Source organism: Lytechinus variegatus, chromosome 14, assembly GCF_018143015.1.
Source record: "Lytechinus variegatus isolate NC3 chromosome 14, Lvar_3.0, whole genome shotgun sequence".
Classification (NCBI taxonomy): Eukaryota; Metazoa; Echinodermata; class Echinoidea; order Temnopleuroida; family Toxopneustidae; genus Lytechinus; species Lytechinus variegatus.
The window spans coordinates 25,521,694-25,549,210 of record NC_054753.1 but is presented as its reverse complement, the minus strand read 5'-3'; the positions used below and the strand labels follow the sequence as shown (position 1 = coordinate 25,549,210).

The following is a 27,517-nucleotide window of genomic DNA, read 5'->3' as shown; positions in this document are numbered from 1 at the left end:
ATTTTTGCAAAACGCACCTTTGAAACTCGGGTCATTTGGCCTGCGTATAGTCTGAAGTCAGGATCAATTGCTGAATTTAGACTATGGTCTTTGTTAAGTCAGTACAAAATTGTGAGAAACAAAAAAAGAAATGATTTGTTAAACTGAGGTAAAGTCCACCCCAGAATATTTCTTTTGATTTGGATCAATAGAGAAAAGTCAACCAAAATCACATTGATAAAAATTTCACAAAATCAAATGTAAAATAAGAAAGAGGATCGAGGCATGATAGCTCAGTTGGTAAAGCGGGGGTTTTGGATCCCGGTGATTCAGATTTTATTCCCAATTGGTGCGCTTGTGCCTAACTTTAACGAAGAATGATTTCATTATCCTCATAGACAATACTCGGAGATGACTTTAAGCCGTCGGCACTCTGGTTTCTTGCTTACAAGCATTCATGCATGCTTTCATTCGGATTTGATAACTTCCACCATTTGCCAAACATCTCCAAATGACATTTTAAAGTTTTGCTTATTTTTTTCGCAAGACACAATTCCGTGACATGTGGGAGAGCCGATGATATCCCTCACTATTTATTTTGTTTTTGCTTGTTTAAATTGCATAACGTTTTTTATACAGATTTGACACTATAGGAGCAACTTAATTGATTGTACCATGAAATGTTAAACACTGTAATTTTACATGTTTACGGAAGAATAAACTTGTTTCACATGACAATGAGGAAAAAATTTGAATATTTTAATCATAAAATAAAAAAATAATAGTGGGTAACGTCATCATGGGTGACGTCATCAGTCGCATTTGTGCATTACATGTATATAACAATTATTTGAGGGAAATAAATTTTCTTATTTCACTTTCAATTTCGAATAAATTATCAGTGTTATTCCTGTTGGATTTTCTCTTTTTATTTTAAAATTGGCTTTTTGTTGGGGTGTAAGTAACAAGTTCAATTCAATGGAGGTTAGTAATCTACAGAATAAGAAAAGCCCGAGGTACGATGGCATACCTAACTTAAAAAAAAAATATTGCAGTTATCGTTGACCCATTGGTACATATCTTTAACACCTCTCTTAGTACTAGACGGGTCCCCAATAAAATGATAATCTCCAAAGTCATCCCACTGTTCAAAAAGGGTGATAGCCAACTCGTTTCCAACTATCGTCCGATATCCTTACTAACTTCATTATCTAAAATTCTCGAAAAACTTGTCCATACCAGAACAAGTGCTTTTTTCAAATTACACATCATTTTTTTTCAAACTCCCAATTTGGATTCCGTGAAAACCATAGTACTTCCCATGCAATTTTGTCATTTATTAATAAAGTCACCACTTCCATCGATAATAGTTGTCATGCTGTTGGTATTTTCCTGGACTTCTCCAAGGCCTTCGACACTAAACATGAAATTCTTCTTCATAAACTACATCATTATGGAGTTAGAGGGAAGGCCTTGGAGTGGTTCAGGAGCTAGCTCACTGACAGGACCCAATTTGTATCAGTAAATAATAGCATACTCTTCCAATTACGTGCGGTGTCCCCCAGGGTAGCCTACTAGGCCCACTTCTTTTTATTACTAATATCAATGATATTAAAAATACATCAGATTTGCTTACATTTATACATTTTGCTGACGACTCCAATATTTTCTTTTCTTTTAGAATCGTAAATTCTGAACTAACCAATGTTACAGATTGGATCAAGGCCAACAAACCTTCACTTAATCACCAGAAGACAAACTACATATGCTTTTTAGTAATATAATCAATACTCTACCAGACAGTATTTTCTTCGATAATTTTGTTCTTAATAATGTTTCCACTACCAGATTCTTGGGTGTCCTTATTGACAACAAATTATCTTGGAAGCCTCATATTGATAGTATATGTAAAACATTTTCTAGAAACATTGGAATTATTATTAAACTTAAATTTTTTTCACCCTTCTCGAACTTTGTTAACATTATACTACACCCTTATTCTACCATAATTAATTACGGAATAATTGCCTGTATGGGGATGTGCAATACAAACACAACTAAATTGAATACTACTTCTCAAGAAAAAGCTCTAAGAATAATTTTTCAAACACACTTTAGATCACATACTGATATCTTATATTTTGAAAATAACATTCTCAAAGTAAGTGATATATATCTCTTTGAACTAGCCAATTAATGTTCAAATTAAGCAAGGAGGATCTTCCCACTATTTTCTCAAATATGTTCCATTAAAATGCATCAGTACACTGCTACCCAACACGACAGCGACAATATTATCACCTTCCTTTAACAAGAACTTTATTTGAAAAAAAAAAATCATTTGTCTTCTTCGGGCCTGCCTACTGCCAACTCTCTGCTCAAGATTTTAAAAAATCCCCTAATATACATTTTTTTAAACGCAAACTTAAGAAAATGTTAATTTTGCAATACTCGTTACAAGCAGGTCATGCCGAATAACTGTTTTTTTTTCTTTATAATCTCGGCGTTTATGTATATGTATATTATATGCTCTCATATTATATACATGTATAATTTGTTATACTTTTTTCTTTTTAAATTGCAATTAGCCAAAGTACCTGCTCCTGCTGCCCGCTTTCTTTCTACGTTATGTACACTGCACTTCTCTGTCCCTCCTCTCTTCTTCCCCTAACCTCCCCCCCTCCCTCCCTAATGCTATAAAACGAAATATTTTCTGCATGATCCGCCTGCACCAAAATTGTTTGTATTAATTTGTAAACAATAGCTCTATTTATCATTACGACCCAGTGTTTTTTGTGTGTAATGAAACTAAATTTATTTAGGGTCTTGCCTTTTGTACAAGCTTTGCTTTTTTCGGCAAGACCCTCCGTTTTACTTTAAAATACAAATGTCATATTAAGTTTTTTTTTGGTTGAATTGTGTTCCTTCAGTCTAAGATTATGTTATATATATTTTATTATGTTTTGCAGTATTTTCGACCTTGTCATGTTATATGTATCTTACCGTTATGTTGTGAAACGGAAATCAATCAAATCAAATCAAGTTCAAAATACTGGACATAGGACATCTGTTTCATGAAAGTTGACAGCAGAAGATTGACTTTCTCCGACAGTTACGGTAGTAACAGACAGAGGCCAGGGCCCCTCAGCCAATCAAAACTTAGGATTTCACCGAATTGTCTGCACTGAGATTGAGTCACCGTGCTGTCAAGTGCTGACAACTTTCATGACTCCCCCCCCCCCCCCCTTCATTGGTCAACTGTTGTGACGTACAAAGACATCAACAGGTATACGTACTGCTGGTATTGCATCGCAAGTGAAAGCGGGGATTCCCCCAGTTGTAGTCTTTATGTACAAACCCTTTTGAGGAAACTTCAGAACCTGTCATAATACACCATAGTAAAAATCTGCTTCTTAGATTTGATAAAATATATTAACAAGTAATATTTTGATTATTCTGCTCTACTAGCAGTTTAATCAGTACACCCATATATCTGTTTTTCATTTATCTTTTTTTTTCAGACCCAGCTACCGCTACCGGGCGGTACGGCAGTCTGTCTTTCACAAATACACCATCATGACCATATTGAAAATAATGGTGCGAGGTGTGGTACATGTACGTGTCTGGCTTAGGCAATATTACAAGTTTGAACAAGTTTTGTGGGACCAGTATGCAGGCCAGGCAAGCGTGTAGAAAGTTTCTGTCTGGACTTTCTGTCTTCCACTAATTTCCAGGTAATGTTCCCATAGACTGATGATTGTTGGGTGCCATTTTATTTACCCTAATAAAATAATAATGTCTTACATTTCAAAGCTTTGGGCTTTGGCGAATCCACACGTCGCGTTAACGAAAGAACGAGCGAGCGTCCCCAATTACGGTACATCTAGCATCTGGTGCTGGCTGCCGGCTGGCACTGCAGGCAGACATGGCAGGCAAGATGCCAAGAGTATCCTTGTTCATTGAATGAGTTCCTGCTGTTAATGCTAGCAGTAGCTGATTCTCTAGTAACAGAGCTACCAAGTCTCACGCATTATGCGTGAGACTCGAGCATTTTGGACTCTTGTTCATCCCTCAAATCTCTGTCTCAAGCAACTATCACAGCCTAGGCCTATCCCCATATACGTTGTACACAATGTCTGTGATCTCACTCAGATTCACAGAAAAATCTCATGCATAGCTGGTCTTTGAACTTGGTATCTCTGTAGTAAATGTAGGTCCATGGTGTGTGTGAGTGCCGAGTACATGATTGATAAAAATGATACAGAGCTCGTGCCCATTTGTGTGTAGTCCAGATTGCTTGCCGGCCTGTAGCGTAGTCTGGTAGAAAAAAAATTTGCGAATTCCTGTGCCTGAATCAAATGCCATGCCAATTAGCCAGGAGGCTCCTATAGGCTAGAGAGTAAAAATCATTTACTAACGTATGCTTACTCTCCACATAGCCAGGGATTCCATAGTATTGCATTTATCTACACGTACGTGTACTGCCAAAAAATCTCAAACTTTCACTAACAACATACGGACGCGGCATCAGTAACGTCAGCAATCAACAATGAGAAACAAGATGGCAGCGTAAACATTTGGGCAAGTCTTCTGGCACTATCATGATTATCGTGATAGTGAGAACTACCGTTCACTTCATACAGCAGCGCTTTATTCAGTCACGCGCATGGTTCCCTATTGCCACCTCCATTCACTTTGTACACAGGTGCACGTATACAAATCAACGAGTGGTACCCGAAACCACGATTTGGCCTGTCGTTTCATGATATTCTTCTCATTTTTTAATGAATTCTTGTTTGAAAATTAAATTGATAAGTGTAGAAATAGGATCGGAAATGAAGTTGTATCCAGCTATCTCATTTACATGAATTAGGGCTAACTACATGTAGTTAGATCTTCTAGAAGGAAAGTAGAAATCTCAGGGAGTGCAACAGTTTTACTCTCTAGGGGCCTCCTGGCCCTGAAGGGGGGGGTACTCGACCAAAAAAGTAGTAGGTACATGTACATGTATGTGCTGCGGGCGAGACAAAAAACTGGGGCCTTTGAGTGGGCTTATGGTAAAAAGGAGGGTCCTCGGAATGGGCTTTGGAACTACAAATGTTTGTAAAAATGGGGGTCCTTGGAATGGAGTGCCTGAGTGTGAGTGCGTGTGCGTATGCATCCCTATGGAACGTGCATGCAGCTAGCCTGGCGGCAGGGTTCGCTAGCATGGAGGAGATGGTCGGACAGTGCTCTGCCGCCTCTGCGGTCGCTTTTCACCAAATTGTGGATCATTGTAGCAGATCAATGTGGCTGGAACTGCGTTACGGAAAATATGCCAAGCTTTTGAGCGGATTTCTTTTTTTTTTCGAGATAAAAAGAAAATGCTATGCTTTGGAGCAGCTTTCTTTGTTGTTTTTCTCAATAAGACAAAAATGCTATGCCTTTTTTGAGTGTAATAATGGGGGTCCCTTCCGTGGCGCATACCCACTATGCATTATATACTTAATTTCATCCTCATATAATTATTATTAATACATATTATTCTTTGTCACAATTCTTGACCTCTACTTTAAGTTTAATTCATATTCATACATGTACATGTGAAAGACTCCATGACTTCTACTTTGATTCATTATAAACATGTTAAAGGCTGCATGAAAATTATTTTTAAAAAATAAATAAATCTGTACCTAGACTTTAAGAGACATCTGAAATACTCAGTTTACATCAAAATGATGTAGTTTTACATGAATGATGTACAAAACTTATTAATACCCCATCATTGCAAGATCTGAAGTACTTTTTAAAAGCTTTTGAAATAGTAATTACTGCTTGGTGTAATTTCCATACTTTGGCCGAGTTTGAAGTTGATCCTGCAAAGGGTTCATTAGTTATTGCAAGAATCAAATTGGGTGCATCATGGTCTAGTGGTTCTGACTCTGGTCTTTCAAACGCAGGGTCTTGGGTTCGAATCCTAGCCATATTGTGTTTTCCTTCAGCAAGAAATTTATCCACATTGTGCTGCACTCGACCCAGGTGAGGTAAATGGGTCCTGGCAGGAAGTAATTCCTCAAAAAGCTGTGCACACCAGAATCGGTAGACTAGCGTTGCCGGGGTAATATACATGTACATGTAGGAGCGCCTTGAGCACCTAGCAAGGTGGATACGTGCACTATAGTTATTTCTTTACATTAACTTTTTGAATTATTTGAAGTGGAATTTAAATTTCAAATTGTAATGAAATATTGATAACTGGTACTTTCGTTTGTACTGAATTTCAAGTATTGTCATCTAATATCAAATGGAAGCTTTACGTACCATACTTCATTTGTTTTGTAACCTTCATGTAAACGGGTATTCATGATATTCACTGTATATAATTATAACTAATGGCTTCATATGTTTAATATGGTATTTTGATGTTTATTGACTTCAAAAATGTGAACAAAAAAAATTTCTGGTATGGATAGATAAAGACGAACTTTGGACTTTGTCTGAAGTCATCTATGCATTTTGAATTCTTCAATCAGCTTTCCTTTTCATATCATGATAGGATTAGTCACCGTAGGATTCATTCAGACCTCTAAATAGACAAGACTTTTTACACATTGTTGTTTAAAGAAACTCATTATCTTTCCGAATTCCCACTCAAGAAGTGATTTACTGTACAATACATTTTGAAGAAAAAATTGAAATAATTATTCTTTAATTTTTTTCCCCCTAGATGGGATGGAGAATCATTTAGGGAGTTTGACCAGTTGCCTGTACATCATCATTTTTATTTTGGTAGAATGCTGTATATCACTGCCAATAAATGACCAAGCACACGTAAGTGAACAATTTCTTTTCATAGTATAAATAGTGTAGATAATAAACATTTAGGCCCGTATTCTGAAGTCTGGTTTAATTCAATTTCTTGTTTAAAGTTGTGATTTAACTATGGACAGCCAATAGTTGCATTAATCATACCTTGAAGTGCCACACTTCCATCTTCACGTAGGTAGATATTAGTGTGGCAGGGTTTTGGGGGCTTTGTAGCCCATTAATAACCTAATTTGGATAGTCTCTGTTTAAAGCTGAGGAGTGAGGACGATTTGATAGCTTTTTCAGGAAGTTTATTCCAGCTATCGATTACTCTTTTGCTAAAAAAGTGTTTCCTTATGTCCAGTCTGGAATGATTTTTTATTAGCTTTTGAGAATGGCCTCTGGTACTCTGATACGTTGCTTTCTGGAACATGAAGTCAGGATTGATGTTATGGATCTGTGACATTCATGAGTTTGGAAAGAGCACAACAAAGAATCTCTAACAATATAATGTGTATCAGCCCATTTTTTGCTCAAATCATTTAATAGGAAAAATTCCTTCACCATTCACGAGTTTGGAATGTCAGGAAAATTAAAAATTTTGACATGTTTGGTTTTCCATAATTTTTAGTGCAGAGTTAGACCATAGTCTAAGTTAAGCCTGACTTCAGAATACAGGCCATAGGGTTCAAGTGAAATCATGCAATGATGTAACTTGGTTTATACCAGGCTCATTCCCACTGCCATGCGATCCTTTACGAAAGCCATGACAGGCCTTTTGCGTTAAACTGATCACAAAAACTTTGGAACCATTCAAAATTTTCTACGATCAACACAATTGCCATGACTGATCTGATACGATCTGGTGAGATCCCTACGATTACTCCACGATTAAGTACGCCGTTTGAATCGTGGTGCAAATTGTAACAGTGGGGACTAGGTATTTCAAACATACATTCCTGTCATATTTTTGATGGTTTGATTATGTTTTAACATTGATGCATTGATAGATATAACTTTGTTCTGGTTGTTTGATTCTGGTTTTGCCCTATAGACAGTGGCCCGTATTCTGAAGTCAGGTTTAACTTAAACTCAGGTTTAAAGTTGTGATTTAAGTATGGATAGCCAATTGTTACATAAATCACTAACAGAAGAGATATAATTTTTCAACTCATCATTTGGCTCTCAAATCATTCATAAATATCTAGAAAGTATAAATAGATAATTGTCTTCACCTTCGATGAATCAGGAAAAAGCACAATAAACATAAGAAACATACAACTTAATAAAAATTTTGACACTTTTGGCTGCCCATAATTTTAGCACATTGTTAGACCGTGGTCTAAGTCAATCCTGACTTCAGAATACGTGCCAGTGTATTATGCAATTTCTCCACTCCTCTGGGAGCATTCCAGCAAGAGACTTCTAGACTCTGTACTTAAAAAGAGTTGATATTCCTATTTCCAAATCTGCATGTATAGACCTAATGAACATTTTGTGTCTTTTTTCCAGCACCTGTATTGTAATTCTCTACTTTCTACTTCACTCACTTCCTTTATTCTAGCTTTCTTGCACTGAAGTACAACCTTTACTATCAAGTGTGCCGCTATCAAAGCAGAACATGTTGTGAGTTATAGCATGTTCAGTGTCACATTTTCTTTGGTGATGGTAGCATGGAGTTATCTAAGTTTGTTTGTACTGGAGTACTTGTAGGATTTGAAATCAGAAAATGGGATATGGGTTTTGTCTGGCAATGTGTCACGGTAAAAATTGTTGATACGTGCATGTAGCTCTTTCCTGCTTCATCTATTTTCTGTTTGGTCTTATCACTCATGGTCGACTTTACTACTGCATCTACAACCAGTTTGTCTACTAACCATTTGATCTAAAGAGTACCCAAGTGTGACATCAATATTCCAATTTTGCATTTCAGCATTATCGATACCATATTTTTGTAGAGCATGATAATATATCTCCACCACCAAAATTTGATGGGAATCGGTCCATGGGGGCCTGAGATATGACCTCATGAATACATAATTAGCCCCATTGATCTCTGAAATTGGCCTGGTTCCTTACATTTTAATCTTGCCAATAATACACAGTAAATTTTGGCAGTGGAGGTATGTCATCATGCTCTACCAAAATATGGTATCAAAAATTCTGAAATGCAAAAACAAAGTGTGTTTTTTTATGTCATCATTTCGGTCCTGAAATTTTATTTGTTCCATAAATTTACACTTTTTCATATTTTCTTAATTTTATATTTCCAATGCCATTGGGGCAAATACCATGACGACTATTATTTTACTTACATGTAAATGAACTGTTTATGAAACAAATTTTCATTTAACGCCGGGAAAAAAAAGGGGAAAATAGACAAATTTGAATGTAGACCAACTGGTCAAAACTATTTAAAGTTGGCATTAGAGTAATCATGCTTTTAGACCTACATATAATAGCAATATGTACCAAGTAAATTTCCATACCAATAAACCTTTAGTGAGTTTAGTCCCTCTACATTAATAGCAAACTAGCAACCATTGATTGTTTTAATAATGTTTATCCGATAATTTGTCTTTGATTTATTGAAATTGAAATAAATCTGAAAAAATGTATTTTTATTTTAATTTCCATTCAAACTCATTCAAATTAACTGTGTTTGTGGGGTTGAGGCTTGTTTATTCCAATAGGTGGTCCCTTTTTCTTTATTCCCTTTAAGTTTTATGCATGGATTTATTTTTTATCGCTTCTAATTGGATTTGAAAAAAAAATAATTATATGATTATGTTGTAATTTTGCATGAAACTGATCTATACATGTACATGTAGCTTCACATTATGTGACTTGTATTTATAATGAAAAATTAATGTACAAAGTCAAACTTTAGTTTGTAAACATGGATACATATACATGAGTATATCTATCTAATCAGTTTCATTCATTCATATTCCTGAATATGTTTTGATAAGATAAAACATTTACAAACATATCAGAAACTAGAGAAAAAAAGAAGAAAGCAAATGGAATAGAACACTAAAACGATTTATGTAGACATACATGTAACCAGTATTCATATTTTGAACAGTACTTGAAATCAAAGTCCAAACTTCACAAATGCGATCGTTATTGAATGAGCTAAGGGAGTAGTCATCATGATTACTCACTCACTCATGAAAAATAAGTTTCGCAAGACTTCAATACCAGCACCGTTCTCTGTTATTGCTCAATGTCTCAATGTAGAATTGCGTAAATGTGTCTTGTCTATGTGATTAATGCATGCTATATTTTTAAGTACATGTACCATACAGTATGCATGTTTGCACAACACTATCAAATATTCCCGGTATCTGGAATTTACTCTCCCTATCAATATCCATTCACATTCTTCACTAAAAAGTATTAAAAAAATAAGCTAAAAATCGATTTGTTTTCTCATTAATATCCCCTTTATACTTTCTGCAAGCACTTGGAGAGCAGAATTTACTGTCTTGTCATATTGAGCATGTTTAAAGAAGAGGTGCTATTATGAACACACAAACAGAGACAAAAAGAAATGCTAGTAATGAATGATTCATATTGATTTATTTTCAGTTCCACACAATTTATGGTGTACTTGTGATTGTATTAAAAGTACATGTAGACATGTAGTTTAATTTTACAGAGCTTCTTTCCCCACAATACATAGTACAATTTAGTACATGTAGTGGTTTGTGGTTAAGACTGTCAACTACCGGTAGTGGAATTTTCAACAATTTTGCAATTTTTTATTGGTAATGATTTAAATTGGCATTTTTGTAATTCATTGTTTAGGGATTGTTTGCTTACAGGGTATGGTACATCACTTAATTTAATGAATCATCGCTATTTTTTTTCTCTCAAGAAATAATTCCTTGAATTGCATAAATGCCATGAATCGTTTGATATATTGCATGTATGTACTACTTATTATTTTGTACATTTTATTGTTTTAATTTTCAACATTGCTGCTTTTTTATATTTTTGTTTGGATTACATAATATGCAGAAGACTTTAATATTTCAAGAGACCAAACATACATGTATATGTCACAATTTACACAGTGTACTTCTCAGTACAGCATTAGAGCGAATGTCTTTCCCTTTTTTACAAGCTGAAGAATAACAATATAAGGCAGTACTATTAAAAGTGCCACCCAGATGTTCAGATAATAATCTCGTTATGTCTACATCTTTTACAATGTAGAAGAGATGATCAGATCATAAGATCATGGATCCAAGATCTTGTCATCTGATCATCTATCCCGCTGGATGTAGACATGACAAGATCCAAGATCTTGTCATCTGATCATAGACGTGACGAAATCCAAGATATTGTCATCTGATCATCTCTCCCACTGGATGTACATGTAAGTCTACATGACAAGATCCAAGATCCAAGATCTTGTCATGTGATCATCTCTCCCATGGGATATAGACATTGTGAGATCCGAGATCTTGTCATCATGTCATTTTTCAAAGGGTGTAGAAATAACAAGATCATAATCTGAACATCTGGATGGTACTTTTAGGCTTCCATACTATTTACACATTGAATGCATACAATTAGTGATACTGTATTATTGGTCTAAATTCTGATTGTACTGTCTAAATTCTGTAATTTTGAGTTATGTCATGTTTTTCATTGTTCTCAATATATCAGTTTTTAGTTTTTACCCAGGGCATCATCATGAACATTGTTTTGAACTTTATTGCAAACCTTCATCATTTTATTTTCTTGCCTTCATAGCACAAGTAAGACAGGGTTCCGGTCATGGCGATAGTGGTTGCGGCCTCATAACTTTGCAAATACACTGTATGAACCTGTATTATTGTATCATAAGATCCTTTTTCATGGACCTTTACATCAAACTGTATTGATCTTTTGATGTGATATTTGCCTGTAGGTCACTGAATTTTGGTCAGAGTTCATTTTGGGTCAACAAATGGGTTTAACTGTGGTGTGCTAGTACTGTCACAGCGAAAAAGCTTATTGTTTTGATAGTGAAATCGTTTGAAAATGAAACAAGTACTGTGTCATCAGTCATGTTTATTTTATAGGATACTGGGTCAAGGTCATATACATGTAATTTAGGTCATTGAAACTTACATGTATAATTATGGAAAATAATTACAGTTTCAAAGCATTTGAAGAAATTTGATGACACTAATAAAGCAAAAGATATTTCAGACAATGACAACATGCCATGAGTAAAGTGTTTTCAAGTGAAGGTCAAAGGTTATTTGAGGTCAGTAATTGTATGGTAAAAAAAATTAAAACTTTTAAACTTTATGATATATAAGCTTTTACATTTCATTATTGAGCTACAGTTGAGGCCGAAAGTTTACATACACCCATGGAATTCGGTGAAATTTGTTCGCTTGACAGACATCGTAACATTTAATATATCTTCAGAAATATAAATGCTACCATGACAAATTTGGTATCAAATGAAAGGGCATATTAAGCTCATTCACATGATTGGGATGCCATTGGGATTAAAATATATTTCAGGTAAAATGCCAAATGTATTTTATTGTTTGTTATTATATTTTCAAAAATTGTTTCATAGAAATATATAAATTCAAATATATGATTTATATTACACTTTCTATCATGATATGCCACCAATGAACAAAAAATTGTAGTCTGAAATATTTGTGTTGAGAAAGAAATTAGCACAAATATGAAAAGTTTTTGTCAAGTTTTTATTTTTAATTTGTCTAAAATATGAAGATTCTTGGGGGAAAAAATGACACCTAAATATTTTTCAGTTCCTTATGCCAAAGCAATGTGATGAAGGGGTATGACGTACTCATTTGTTTGATGTCAAATTCGTCAAGATAGCACAAATATTTCATAAGATACAGTAAATTTTATGATGTTTGGCTAGTGTCAACTTTTGTTTGAATTTCCTGGGTGTATGTAAACTTCTGGCCTATAATTAATAGGGCATATATACTCTTTCTTGCATCATGGATCTATCAAGATTTCACCACCATCCCCCCCCCCGCCTTCTATTGACTTGCTTGATATCAAACGGCCTCTCTCACAAGAATCCCTGTTAAATTACTTCCAAGGACTTTCTCAGGCTAAAAAATACTGGTTAATTATTTTTCGCATTGACACCTCCCCGCCCTTCCCTGGGGATAAGTTTCTGAAGTTACGAGCAAGCAAGGCGTGAGATTCAAAGTTGCTAGCTCAGCAGCCACCCATGGCGCCCATGCCCAACTACACGCTGAGCTAATAGTTCCTGTAATTTGCTTTCACACTGCCAAAATACTTGCGACCTTGGAAAAGTCCCCGCAAAGTTCTTGTGATTTTGACAAATACCTACTATTTTAGCTGGTATTTTCTTGTGGGGAGATTACGCATAATTTGCTTTCACACTTAAAATACCTGAAACTGATGAACTTCGAGGCGGCCAGTGTGAAACCACCTACATGTATTGAAGTGACTTGGTGCTGCTTTGTGCAAGTAATTTGAGAAGGACATGCTATAAACTCAGAGAGGTTCCATGACATCTGCTCCGCTCTAAATTCCACTCTAAATTCCACGCACTAATCAAATGACCAATTAGCTCCAATCCTGGGTTTAACACTATACCCTACCCTAAACCTAATCCTAAAGCTAACATAAAACCCTATTCCAACCCTAATAACCCACATCTTAGATGAAATAAAGCCCGGAGCAATTATCACAGGAGCAGTAGCGTAAACAGGATTTTTTAGTGGGGTTTCAGGTTTCAAGCTGAATGAAATGTTGACAACCCCCCCCCTCAAATTTCACAACCAATTTCAGGTCGTTTCCTACCCCCCTTCCCCCCAAAAAAAAAAAGAATTGACAAGAAAAAAAGTCATCACCACAAATCTTACATTGTTTTGTTCCTTCAAAAAATATTTACAAGCAAAAAAAAAGAATGTCTTCCAAAAAATTTTTTGTGGAGGGGGGGGGGGATTTGGGTATCAACAAAATTTAAGGGAGGGTTGAACCCCTTTAATCACCCCTGCATTCGCTACTTTGCAGGTGCAAATATGTTGTCACCCTCAAAGGATATTTGTAAGAATTGCATAAACTGAGTTATTAGAGATGCACCAATGCATGCGAGGCAATGACTTCATCCTCTATTGGCGGCATGATGACGTCAATGCAAAAAGGTGTATTCAAAAGCGAGTTATTGCATGATTTTCATTGGGCTTAAATTTCTTTGCTGTTTTTAAATATGATAACCAATTAATTAATGATTATTCTTGTTAACCTGAACAGGTGGAGAACAGACAAAGATTATCTGAATTTTATACCTGGAGACATATAGGGAGGAGTCTGAAGGTAATTCATTTCTTTTTTCATCCTTCCTCTTTTTTTGGCGCAATTGGCATCTTTTTAACAGAATGATTCCTGCATCCCATGGTTTTGCGAAAAATTATATCCAAACAGGGGAATGTTTCACAAATATTAAAGATTGATTAAATACTCATCACTTCTAGTTAGGTGTAGTCCATTGTTAGGTTCATGTAGATGTTTATAATACATCACCGTATGGGTCAGTTGATCCTTTTAGGGTGCATGTTTCATGTATATAAGTAATACTCTGTGAGATTGTGTGTTTAATATCATGTGTATGTTGACATATGGACGCATGACTCTTAATTACACTTAACTTAATAATCCACAGGACTGGTTAAACTATTCTAATTTCCCTGGAGCAGTCCTTCTTTTCAGGGAAAGATACACAAGTCATATTTTTCTACCCATATGAATTTGATACCAATTCAAACAAAACTTGATCCACATTGTGCTGCTCTCAACCCAGGTGTAGTAATTGGGTACCTGGCAGGACTCAGTTCTTGAATTAATAAAGTGCTGTGATTGTTCGTACTACATGTAAAACAGCCAAAGCATGTATTTCCAAATATCCTTGACATAATAAAACTTAAATACATGTACACTGCATTTCGGGGAAAGGAAACCATGATTCTTATGTATTTTTTTTTCAAAGGTGTGATGTTTCATTTACAGCATGTTCAATTATTCTTCTATATTTCTATACCCACTACGAGACAACGTTCTCGCTACCACGCGTAACGGTTGTCGGGCGCCGACAACCCTGAAAATTTTCAGGGGAAATCCGACAACCGTGAACTTCCCAGACAACCGTGGCCGACAGCTGTAAAACAGGCCTAGATCTACAAAAAAAATGAATATATTTAATAACACAATCTGCTTTTCACTAATAAACTTGACGATTATTTCGTCCAAGATTTCTTCCCGGGATTTCTTTGACTCACTTACTATGCTATATGATACGACCTCGACTCGACTCGAACCCCAATCTCTTTTGTGGGAAGCGCGAAGATGTTTACCTCGCATTTGCGTATCACATTGCTCACATTATTTATGTCTTTAAAATGGTAGTAAATACGCTAAAACATAAAGTGAGTTGAGAGGGGTACCGTAGGTTACTGGGTTGGGCAATGTAATTATTAGATTATTACGATTTTCAGTTGATATTATCCCCGGATGAAACAAAAGTGAGATGAGTTTGAAACTTTAATGTCAAAATCAGGTTGCGCTGAAAAAAATTGACAAGATTGGGTCATGCTACGATGAATGTGCTTGCTCATTAGCCACCCAACACCTATTACATACCTTTCACTGAATAAAAAAACAACAACACATTTTGTCTATTTTTTTCTTGTTTTTTTTTTGTTTTAGGCAACTGATTGGGAATCATGTCAGTTTGGTGAAACCCTGGAACGCTATGATGAGCCCTGCCCCAATGGAGCAACAAACATCTTACTATGCAACCCTGGTCAGCTTAAGATTGCCGAGTGCATCGGCCAAGATGGCGACACGTCAAGAATGTAAGTCTCAAATTAGGCCTGGGTCGGAACAGACGGAATACTGGAATGTGTGCGGGTTCTGGTTTTGTTTTGTTTTTCTGGTTAGGTATTCTGATAAAAACAATATCCTGATATGTTTATCAAGAATGTTCTGTTCAGTCTTGCCACAGAGAAAAATGTGAGAAGACGGGAAAAAAACTTGCCGATGTTTACACGGCCATCTTGTTCTCTTTGTTGGTAACTAAGCTACAAGATGCATGTAGAGGGTGGCAGACTCTACATGTATATGCGTCTCATAGCACAGAGCTCAACACTTGACTCCTGTTCATTGGTATGAGACCAGTAAATATCATTGTTGGGCAAGTGGGCAAGCGTCTTTCTAGGATTGGCCAAGTACACTTGTCTGAGTCAGTTGTCCAGACTAGTGGACAGCTAAATTGAAAAAAAATATGTAAAAAAAAACAATGTTGCCAAAGAATGACTTATCTACCAAGTTAAGGCTAACATTTCCTTATGTAGCTATATACATAACTTTTTTCACATGATACTATGATTTCCAAACCAATTTTTTTGTATGGTTTCAATTACACTGCAAAGTGATTATTGAACCAAGAAAATTGAGAAACCCTGCTTCGTACTATTATTTTAAAAATTCTTCTTGGTTGATCAGGATTTGGTCCAGTACCTTTTTATTCATCTTCAAAATTGCAAATGAAGATAAATGTCTCACTTGCATATTTTGTTAAAATGTCTGAGATTTCCTGCCAAAATCTTTCAACGCCCAAGCCTGGTGTTCACGAAACAAATTAACTTTGTCCTTTCTATGCAGATGTGACCCATGCCCTCAAAAGTTCTACCAGTCCTACTACAACCGGTGCACCGCATGTCACCCTTGCTCCGAGTGCGGTGCCAACGAAAGGATCAAGGAAAAGTGCACCGATGAGACGGACACCATCTGTGAGAACATCATTCCCCCAGAACCTGTCCCCACCTTCCCAGCCACCGTGGCACCGCTGACCTACCCTCCTACACCTTCATCGACCCAGTCTCCGACCAACGCACCAAGGATCACCACTGCGGTTGCTGAGAACAAGACGACCAGAGGAGTAACCTATGGCATCGTCGATACAACTGAAGTTGTTCCAACTAGTCAGGCTGGAATAGAAAAGCCACCTCAATCATCATCTAATGGTATGGTATTGATTTATTCACAAATTTCTGTACTAACTGTCTTTCCTCAGAACGATATTATGTTGAATTATATGAGAAGCTCTTAAAGAGGAAGTTCACCTTGAAGAAAACTTTGTTGTAAAAATATCACGAAAACAAAATTTTTGAAGGTTTCAGGAAAATCCATCAAAGATTAAGAAAGTTATTAGGAGTTTAACTTTTAGATTTGCGGTGACATCATGAATGAGAAGCTGCCCCATAACTTTTTTATGAAATACATGAATTTTAATTGTTCATGATTACTATTTTTTTAGGAGCAGGTGTGAAATAATTTGTCTTTTTGTCTCGCCCACCAGAGGTGAAGGCGAGACGTAGGGACCCAAATGTCGTCCGTCCATCACAAAACTTTAATTACACATAACTCCACAACCATAAGTTGCTTTTCAACCAAACTTAGATGGTAGATGGATTTGGGGGACCTGCATGTTATGCTGCAGTGGGAGGTCACATAAAGGTCAAAGGTAATTTTCAGGTCAACGTTAAAGTCTACATGCAAGACTCTCATATGACACCTAAATCTTTAAAGTTTACATGCAAGACTAAATCTGCAACCGTAATTCACTTTTCAACCAAACTTGGAAGGTAGATGGACTTGGGGGACCTGTATGTCAGGCTGCAGTTGGAGGTCACATGGTAAGGTCAAAGGTCATTTTCAGGTCAACGTTAAATTTACATGCAAGACTCTTATGACACCTAACTCAGCAACCGTAAGTCACTTTTTGGCAAAACTTGGATGGTAGATGTACATGTACTTAGGCGACCTGCATGTTATTCTGCAGTCGGAGGTCACATGGTAAGGTCAAAGGTAATTTTCAGGTCAACATTAAAGTTTACAGGCAAGGCTTTTATGACAAGTGTTATTCCATCCCAGTCATTTCACAATGAAGTTTTTATACAAATTTGTTGCGTGCCCTCACAAATCACGATATTTCTGTTTATTTTCATAAGTGGGTGAGACACAAAATGGCTTTTGCCTTGTTAAATACTAAAGATTCAATGAAAAACATTACATTTTTTTGAGAAAATGGCATTTCATTGAATTTTTTTTCCCCCCATGATATATGGTGAAGCTGCTCGCATATCACATTACAAATAAAATTAAAAAATTAAAATCATGATAACTTTTTAAATCTTTGATGGATTTTCCTCAAACCTTCACAAATATTTTTATTTTCCCCCTGCTATTTCAAAAATAAACCTTTTTGTCAGGGTGAACTTCCCCTTTAAAGATAGAGATACATTGGCTCTTCACTTGCTGGAAGTTTCCTACCCAAACTGGTTAGCAGACCTTAAGGACTTAAACCAATCCTATAAAAGAATATTTTTTCCTCTCTAATTTACTCTCTCCCTCTTTCCATTTTAGTGATTCATTCTTTCTCCTTTTCTTTCACTCTTCTCTCTCTCTCTCTCTGTCATAGAGAGAGAGAAAAAATGTCAGCTTCTGATTCTATCTCCAAATCGGTATTCTGAAAATTGTCTTATAAGAACGTCCCATATTTTATCTCTGGAAACGCCCATTCTTTAGTCAACCTTTAAACAAATAGAAGTGAAAGATAGAAGAAAAGATATAGTGATAACAACAAGAATTTTCAGAATACCTATTTCATGACAACTCTGAAGATACAAAAATGTTTGTGTTAAGACGATTTTCAAAATATTGCTCCTGACATATGGGGGGGGGGCAAGAACAATGAATTGTATCCCAGATTTGGTTCATTTGAAAATTATCTTATAACTTGCCATGATCATATTTCATTTGGTTTTTGTTGTGAATACAGATAATACAGAATACAGGACCATAGCAATAACAGTGTGCGTGATACTTGCAGTCCTGGTTGTGGCACTCACTACTCTTTGTTGCTTTATTTTTAAGCAAAGAAGGAAGATCAAAGAGCTGAAAGCCCAGCTCAGAACACGTAAGTCTCCATTGTCCTTTCAAAGATTTTGGTTTGTTGAGTACCATATGAAAGTGCAGAATTATTTCTTTCAAGTTAATGCAGATCAAAATAATATTATTGTAATACTTTGCTTGGAGGCATGTTTGGGCAATGCCATGAAAACAAGCTTCCTCTCTGTCCAATCCATTTATTTTAACATTGATTTTGAATTTATTAACAAACTTCATTCATTTGGCATGAACATTTTGTTTTAGAATATATACAATGATAACATAAACAAAAACATTCATAACTGTATGTCGTATAAATCAGTTATACATCAATACATATATTTCCAATTATTATACAGATATACATCTATGTACAAAGAGAAATGATAAATTGAAATTGAACATAAAAAAGGTACATGTACAGCATAATGCAATGTGCATAAGTTATCTATTTATCAACTACAAAATAAATATATAATGTTAGAGATATTTCTTTGGTGGATTTCAGATTGCTTGAATGAAATTTTAAAAATAAATAATAAATAAATAAAAGTAATTTTTTTTAAAAAGTACATTGCTACCTTGCTTTATGGCAGTGTAAGGAATGCATGAGGGCAAGAGGTGATTTTGCCCTCACAAGAGCCCTAATTGCCCTTAACCCTAATTCTCTCGGGGGGACAATTTTCGCGATATATCTGCTGCGCGAAATTTTTTCACCTCGCAGCTCACCGACTTTTTACATTCAAGTCTCGCGCAAATTTTGAGACCAAATTTGTGACGCCCGGGTACGCGGTTACGACATTACGCAACATTATGCAAGTGCATGTCAGACCCAAAATTGCTCATAAATGTGATTTCATGTACAAATCCAATGCAAATTGCGTATTTAGCCAAAATTCATAAATGTATCATTATTTCTACTTTTACTGATTAAACTTAATTAATTTTGCCTTGTTTATGATCAGAATTATGTCTGGAACAATTTCCATTGAAAAAACAATAAAAAACAAAAAGTAAAAAAACAAAGAAATACATAAGAAATTCATAAAACAATAAAATACATAAGAAATTTATTTCCAAACCAAAGTTTTTTTGAATTACGATTGTTAAGAATGCTACAAAGTAAATTTTTACCAAAAATTAGCATTCTAGGAGCTTTATTTAGTGAATTAGAGCAAAAAGTATGATTTATGCATAAATTAGCATAATTAATTGATATGAAATAAAATCTCATTGTTTTGGAAAATTTTACCATACAGCCTTGTAGATTACATCGCACACTACCAGCGTGCAAATTTTTGCATCGCTCGCGCGATTGGCGGCCGAGATCTTAAAGGGGGGCCATAATGGGCCCCCCACCGGGAATGACAAGAATCAAAATACCCCGGGAGATTTAGGGTAAAAATAAAAAAAAATCAAGTATCATTTCATCAGGTCTTCCCTGGATCTACCACAGACGATATTCAAGAACGTTTAGAAAACAATACTCTCCATATACATGTAACAGATTGCAGATCAATGATACTTTAGTATATATACAGCATAATTGCTTACTGTCCCCCAAAACAACCCTTCATATGAAAGAAGTAGCCCCCAAAATTTGGCAACTGCCCTAATATGGGGGAAAAAATATATCCCCTCTTATTTTTTACTCTGTACATGGACTGCTCAAGCAGTTAAACTTTGAGAGCAATGCAACTAGAAAAAAAATACAGATATAATAATAATAATGATAATAATAATAATAATAGGCATTTTTATAGCACCATCTTTCTCGAAATATTCTATTCCAAGGTGCAAAAGAGAAAGGAAAGAATGATAAAAATAAGATAATTTTAAGAAGGTGCACAGATAAGGGGTAGAGTGTGTATATTTCTTGGAAACATCTGGGAATCATGCGAGTTTGGTGATACCCTCTGGGCCCCACACATATTCACCCTATTTGTATGCACCATTTGTGTATGATGTGTATCAAAAAGTTGCAACAATAATATTTATATATTTCATTAGTTTATAGATTTGCTGTATTTTCTTCATCCTTTTGTACAGTATGTATATTATGGCAATTTACAATAATGTTTCCATTGTCTTATGAAACGATCCCCTTATATAGAGCACTTCTAAGTGTAACGTTCATGACTATGTCTTCCATATTGCAGATACCTGCAATGAAATTGCAGATGCCCGCAATGGAATTCCGATGAAAACTCTTGATTCAGGATTACCAAGTAGCCATGCTGACCTTGATTCAGAACCGGGAGCCACTCCTGCAGAATATGTAAACTTAAATGGCGCATGTGGTGAAGAACTGGATGCTCCTGGGACGAGTGGTGCAAGTGAGAATATTTACCAAGTGGAACTGGGTCAGGGTGAATACGTGAATTCTGAATCGCAGAGGACAGGCCTAGATGATCCTCCAAAGGAAAGATTCCTGGTTCAAAGGCATGCAGACACCGACTCGGAAACTGGGTCCACGCCCAACTGGTCGGAGCGACAGGAAGCTGCACAGGAGGGTGCGCAGAGCAACGTGACTGGAAGTGTAGGAAGCTTAGGTTTGGATGGTATCAGTACTCCGGGCAGTAGATACCTTAGCTCTTCTGATTTAGCTAAAGATGGGGAAGGCAGCGGAGATCCTGAGGAACAAGGTAGTAACGATAGACTGCATGATCGTGGAACAGATACAGAGGTGCCAGGGGTTATAGAAGGTTGCAGTAGAACGGTTCAAGCTGTTGTTCATACTCCTGCTGGTATAGGTGCTTCCGCTGCTCATCTTGGCAAGGACTTGAGAGGTAGGCCCCCTCCAAAGGATAAAAACTTCAATGGTATTCAGCAGAAGAGCTTTGAAGCTTCTTCGGCGAGTGGTGCAAGTGGCGTCGGAGACTCCGACGGTTCTGTGACGGGCCCGGAGAGTGAACATTCTCCAGACCGTCCGAAGACTCTTCGCTCTGGGGCACCTAGGGATAAGGTAGGAGGCTTACCTGAAGCTGATCCCTTGAGGCAGCAGCCAACTGGCCCAGAGATGGGTACCAACAAAAAAGCAAAAAGAAAGATCATTTCTAACTTCTTGAAGGGAAGAAAACGGACAAAGATGGAAGAATATGCTCCTGTGCCTCAAGAGGATTTATCTAGCAATTCAGGTTAGTAGATTATCTCAACTACCATATTGTGATACCCCAATTATGATTCAATAGATAGTCTGAAAAAAGTCTGTTAATTTTTGTAGAGAACTCTTTCTATTCAAAGGAAAGCTTGCTACTCTTATCATAGTTCTAAAATACAGCATTTTCTGAGCTATCCTAAAATATTTTTAAAGGTGCACATTCTCAGGATTCAAGAGGGTGCTTTTGGACACTGCTGTACTCGCCACCATCTCTGTACAAAGGTCATTGAAATAATTCACATGAACCTGTCAGTCAGCAGCCAGTTGAGCAGTGCATGTATTCATGCACAGGACACATATGCTGTGCTGCTTTTGGCTGCATTGGCGTTGCCCCAAACACTGGTGTCAATCCGTGACATCACACTATTCAAGGGGGGGGGAGACACAATAGTTCATTCCCCCTTGAACAATAGATTCACAACACAAATAGATTCACAACACACCCATGGCGCCAAACATCTACTGATTTCACTTCTAACAGAAGAAGGAGGCACTGCCAACCTGCCAGGATCTTCAACACGGCATCAGAAGCATACTGATAATTGCCATAGGTTGGGCATTCAGAACATGGAATATGCCTAAAGAGAAGTTCCAGTAGTTGCAGTAAACACTCATTTCATGGGAAAGTCTGTAAAACCAGGCTTAATTGTCAGTATATCATGGAGGATCTAGATCTGGTACAGTTACATTAACTGAACTTTGTGAAATCTTGAAATCTACGCTGAAAAATGTTCACACCGAAGATCTTAATACAGATGAGTGCACGTGGGACAATGTATAATTATTGCTTAGAGCGTCAGGCCCGACGCTCTACCCGAATCCTGTGCTTATTTGCTGATTTCTCAGCAATTACACAATATCTTCCAGAATCCTTTGGCACATGCTTTTCATTTATACAAACAGACACTTCGGTGGTCATTTCATTGGATTCTGTATGAACTCATTTTGATATTGTTACCAAAACTAGCATTTACCTTTAAGAATCGTTTAATGTGTCAATTGACAGCTAGAGCTAGCTGGATATCCAACAAGTGCTCTCTTGCATCCCAGGACCGTATACCTTTATATTTTCTGAGATACCTGGTTTTACCATCTCAACAACAACATGAGTAAAGATCCTGCTTATAAAAACAGAATTGAACTGCGATTTGGCATGCAATTGCAACATTTCTCCAATTCTTGTTCAAGATTTTTATCCTGTTTTTTTTTTTCATTTTATCTTCTCTTTCTCTTGTTCTCTCAGACAAAATGGTGTCTGAAAAATTCTTAGATGACCTTGCTGATCATATTGACCTGAAGACACTGGACAAACTGTGCAGAGAACTGGGTGTGGAGGCAAAAGATGTGTCCAACATGAAGATCACCCACCAGCTGGAGCATGGGCGGGAGTTAGCTTTCAAGATGTTCATGGACATCCGTAGCACAAAGGGCCAAAGTTTTACGTATAGATGTACCATCCGTGCCATGAGGCAAAGCAAAAATGGACATTTGGTGGAAGAGTTCATCAAGAAGTACAATCTAAGATGACAAACCAGAATGGTTTAGGGTAGTAAGGAAAAACACTTATTCCATTTATTCCAATTTGACATGATTAAAGTATTCCATTTTTCGAAAGTGTTTGCAAGTAGTGCTTGTAAAGTTTCATGCGACAGCCTTAGACAGTTATAACAAATTAAAATGACCAGAGATGATAATAAATTGTCATGTACGCTGCTATTTGCCCTTGCTGTTTTAGAGCCATATTGTTGTCATTCTTTGGGAGTTTGATATTATTTGGTGCTCATCCAAATGATTTTATACAAACTCACTGCCTGTGGCTGTATAAAATAATGATAATGATAAATAAATGCAAACAAAATAAGAAAAAACCTTATTGATAAAATGAGTTCAGAGGTTTTAGCTTCATCTTAAATGTTTCAACACACTTGCTATCCCGGATCTCTTGTGGGATGGAATTCCATAGCAAGGGCCCCGCATGGATGAATGCCCTTTCCCCCACTTTGTTTTACATTTTGGAACTGTCAAGGAGACCATCTAGCGTAGAAGCTTAGATGGTGTGTACTTGTTAATGAGAACAGTGTTGTACTGCGGAGTAGAGCCATGAACTGAGTGATATACTAGCAAAGGGATTTTGAATTTGACACGTTCACTCTTGGGCAACCAATGTGAAGATTTAAGAACAGGTGTGATATGGGTAGATTTGTTATGAAGGGTCACTAAACGAGCAGCAGAATTCTGTAGTTTTTGTATACGAGTAATTTGGGAGATTAAGGTAGATTAAATATTGCTAAAATCAAGACATGAAGAGATCAATGAATGAACAATTTTTCTCTGTCGCATCAAGAGTAGAATATTTGCATATTAACCCTTGGTTGTGTAACTGATACCGTACAGATTTACAGATGTATTGGATTCGAGTACCATCGTCTTCATGAGTCGGGGAACACACCTAGATTATGGCATGTGTGAGAAACTTGAATAATGTGGTTGAAATTTGTACTTCAGACAGATGGGTTTTAGAGGCATACAACACAAATTCACATTTAGAAAAATTCAATTTTCGAGAGTATGAGCACAACTATTGGGTACATCCTTTATGCTTTCCTATAGATTGCTAATGATGGCAGCAGCTGTATCTGAATCGGGTTTGAAGGATGTAAATATCTTAATGTCACTGTCATAGATATGATTAGTAACAGTGGTGCTAAAGAATGTTTTTCAGTCTGATCAGATACAAGGAGAAAAGGATAGGCCCACCCAAAGAGCCTTGAGGAACCCCGCAGGTAAGCGGTAGAAAATCAGAACATCCATTTATCAAAATAGCTTGTGAGTGATGTGACAAATATGATGTGAACCAATCTAGGGCTTTACCCTTAATACCAAGAGACATTATGGTGTTTAACAGAATTTTGTGGTTCACAATTTCAAAGGTGGTTCAGACAGATCCAGGAGTGTCATGACTGTTACCTTTCCCGCATCCATTTCATGAAGATTGGAACTAGATACATTAAGAAGAAGGGTCTCTACACTATGCCCTAATTACCATTTTATTCTAAGGTAAAGAATTCTTGTTGCTGGAATCTGTTTGCTGGGACAATGAGGTCCGAGGAGACTGGACTAGTTTCACTTTATCATTATTATTTTTTTCTTTTTTGGTGTCACCAAATTGTACAACTAGACTCCATATGAAAGATGACAACAATAAATCTTCAACAATTACAACTTGGGGCAAAATGGTCGTATTTGGGGACTTTTTATGTTTGATATGTATATACATGTGTGTAAAAGCTGTAGATTTTTTGTGAAAATCTAAGGAGGTGCCTTAGATTAATGTCAGTACTCATCCACAAAAGTTTTCTTATTTGTTTTGATACTGAACAAATATCTTGGAGTGTGACCAATAGATTATACATAATATATATATAAGAAAGTATTTCTAAATTATTTGAAGTTTCAATATTGATACAAAATAATTCTTTCAAACTGATACCACCATTTCGAAAGCTGTGACTTAGTACTTGTTAAATGTCTGAAGTATGTACAGTATTTAACTTTTATTCATTTACAGCGATAATAATATAAGAAACTATAAGAGAAGAATAAGCAAGTGTACATGTATTCATATGTATTAAAATGTCAGATCCACCAGAACTACAAGTTAGTTTGAGAAAATTAAAATGAGAATATCACAAAAACAGAGAAGAAAATCAGATGAATAAGAAAATAACGATGGATGTAGTTTTACATTTTTCTTGTCAAACGTCAATAGGCATATCAGACTTTGAAGTTATGCAATTGAAAGGGCTGAGGATGTCATGCACTTGATTTTATTTTGTATTTATCATAAATGATATTGCCAATATTTTATTCTTTGTTTCAATTTTGTCATTCATGCAAAACAAATATTATGATGGTGGCAGTAGCATGATTAAAATCTTCTTAGGTCAAATTCAGAAATGATTTTTTAAGTTTAAACTTTAATGTCCTATTTCATGAAACTTGCAGTAATTTCAGGTCACAGTGTTAGGATCATAGGTCATTTGAGGTCAATGAACTTGACCTTCTTGTATATTCAGCCTGAAATACTTAAACCAGAGGATAGCATTTTTGTTAAAATTTTACGAATTTCTGGTTAATAAACTTGAAAGAACAGTTACTCACAATTTTCAAAATTATTTAATGAAATTTATTGAAACTTGTAAATTGTATCTTTAATGGCATAGGGTCTATCAGGTAAATATTTAATTTTACATTTCGAGCACAAAAAATCAACACTATGTTATGCTCGTGAGACCGTCGACTGCTTTCTAATGTGTTAATAAGGAGTCAACCATGTTTATGACTTTTTATTAACTAACAATTAAAATGTTCTAAATTGAATGTAACAAATGTGGAAGAAATAGTAGATATGGAATATTATAAGTGCATGTCATTTGTGTTTTATTTTTTTCTATATTTTTTCAAATCAGTCTTCCGTTTTGGTGGATCTTGACATGAATTTTACCTCTGCCAAAATCTCTAAATCCATCCTTTTTATAATAAATGTGCAAATGAGAGTATATTTCATATGCAATTTTGGTGCACAGCTTTTCTACTGCTTTGTGATATTCGAATACATTGTATGCATCTGTGTAGATTTTTGTCATTGTGATATTATCATAAAAGTATTGATATCATTTTCAAAATAGATGAATAGATGAAGAGTTGGGAAGTTAATTTGAGATGTTTTGAAGAGTTAATTTTGATAAATTTAACCTGTCTTCTCAAAAAGAAAAAAAAAATGATAAAGATCGAGCAGAATTATATTCTTTAGCTGCTTCTTAGAACACTTATTGGCCACAGATGATACCAGTTGTGGTAACGATCTCAAAATGAGTTTGAACAGAATCCATTGAAACTACCACCAAACTTGAGTGTTTGTATGTATAAATAAAAGATGTGTGCCAAATAGCCCTGTGAAAGAAAATTGTATAAGTGCTGAAAATTAGCGAAATAAGCTCAGAATTCCATCACATGTCAGGTATTTTTCGAAGCAATATTAATACACCGTCCCACTTACGCTCTTCTGTGTTAGTGATCATCAGAATTATCGATTTTGAGCTGATTGATTTCATGATTTTACAAAAATAAGTTTATATTAATGTACCAGATATACATGTAGATGGAAATATTTTGACAATTAACCTTGATTTAAAAGACTCTCATGCACTAATTGTTTGCTGCAACTACTGTCTTTTAACTTTCATGTCAAGTTTTTGTCTCACCTGCGAAGCAAAGTGAGACTATAGGCGCCGCTTTTCCGACGGCGACGGCGACGGCGGCGGCGGCGGCGGCGGCGTCAACATCAAATCTTAACCTGAGGTTAAGTTTTTGAAATGACATCATAACTTAGAAAGTATATGGACCTAGTTAATAAAACTTGGCCATAAGGTTAATCAAGTATTACTGAACATCCTATTAGAGTTTCATGTCACATGACCAAGGTCAAAGGTCATTTAGGGTCAATGAACTTAGACCATGTTGGAGGAATCAACATCGAAATCTTAACCTGAGGTTAAGTTTTTGAAATGTCATCATAACTTAGAAAATATATGGACCTAGTTCATGAAACTT

The 27,517-nt window shown here is 36.0% G+C and overlaps 1 protein-coding gene across 1 annotated transcript; it reads left to right on the top strand.

Moving 5' to 3' along the window:
• Positions 1–7,608: 7,608 nt before the first annotated feature.
• Positions 7,609–26,987, top strand: LOC121427290. The gene is made up of 8 exons (XM_041623628.1): positions 7,609–7,688; positions 8,346–8,391; positions 14,050–14,112; positions 15,499–15,647; positions 16,456–16,817; positions 18,635–18,772; positions 20,904–21,881; positions 23,148–26,987. Exons 1-8 carry the CDS (start codon positions 7,609–7,611, stop codon positions 23,429–23,431), a joined length of 2,100 nt encoding a protein of 699 aa, XP_041479562.1. The 3' UTR covers positions 23,432–26,987.
• The last annotated feature ends 530 nt before the right edge of the window (positions 26,988–27,517 follow it).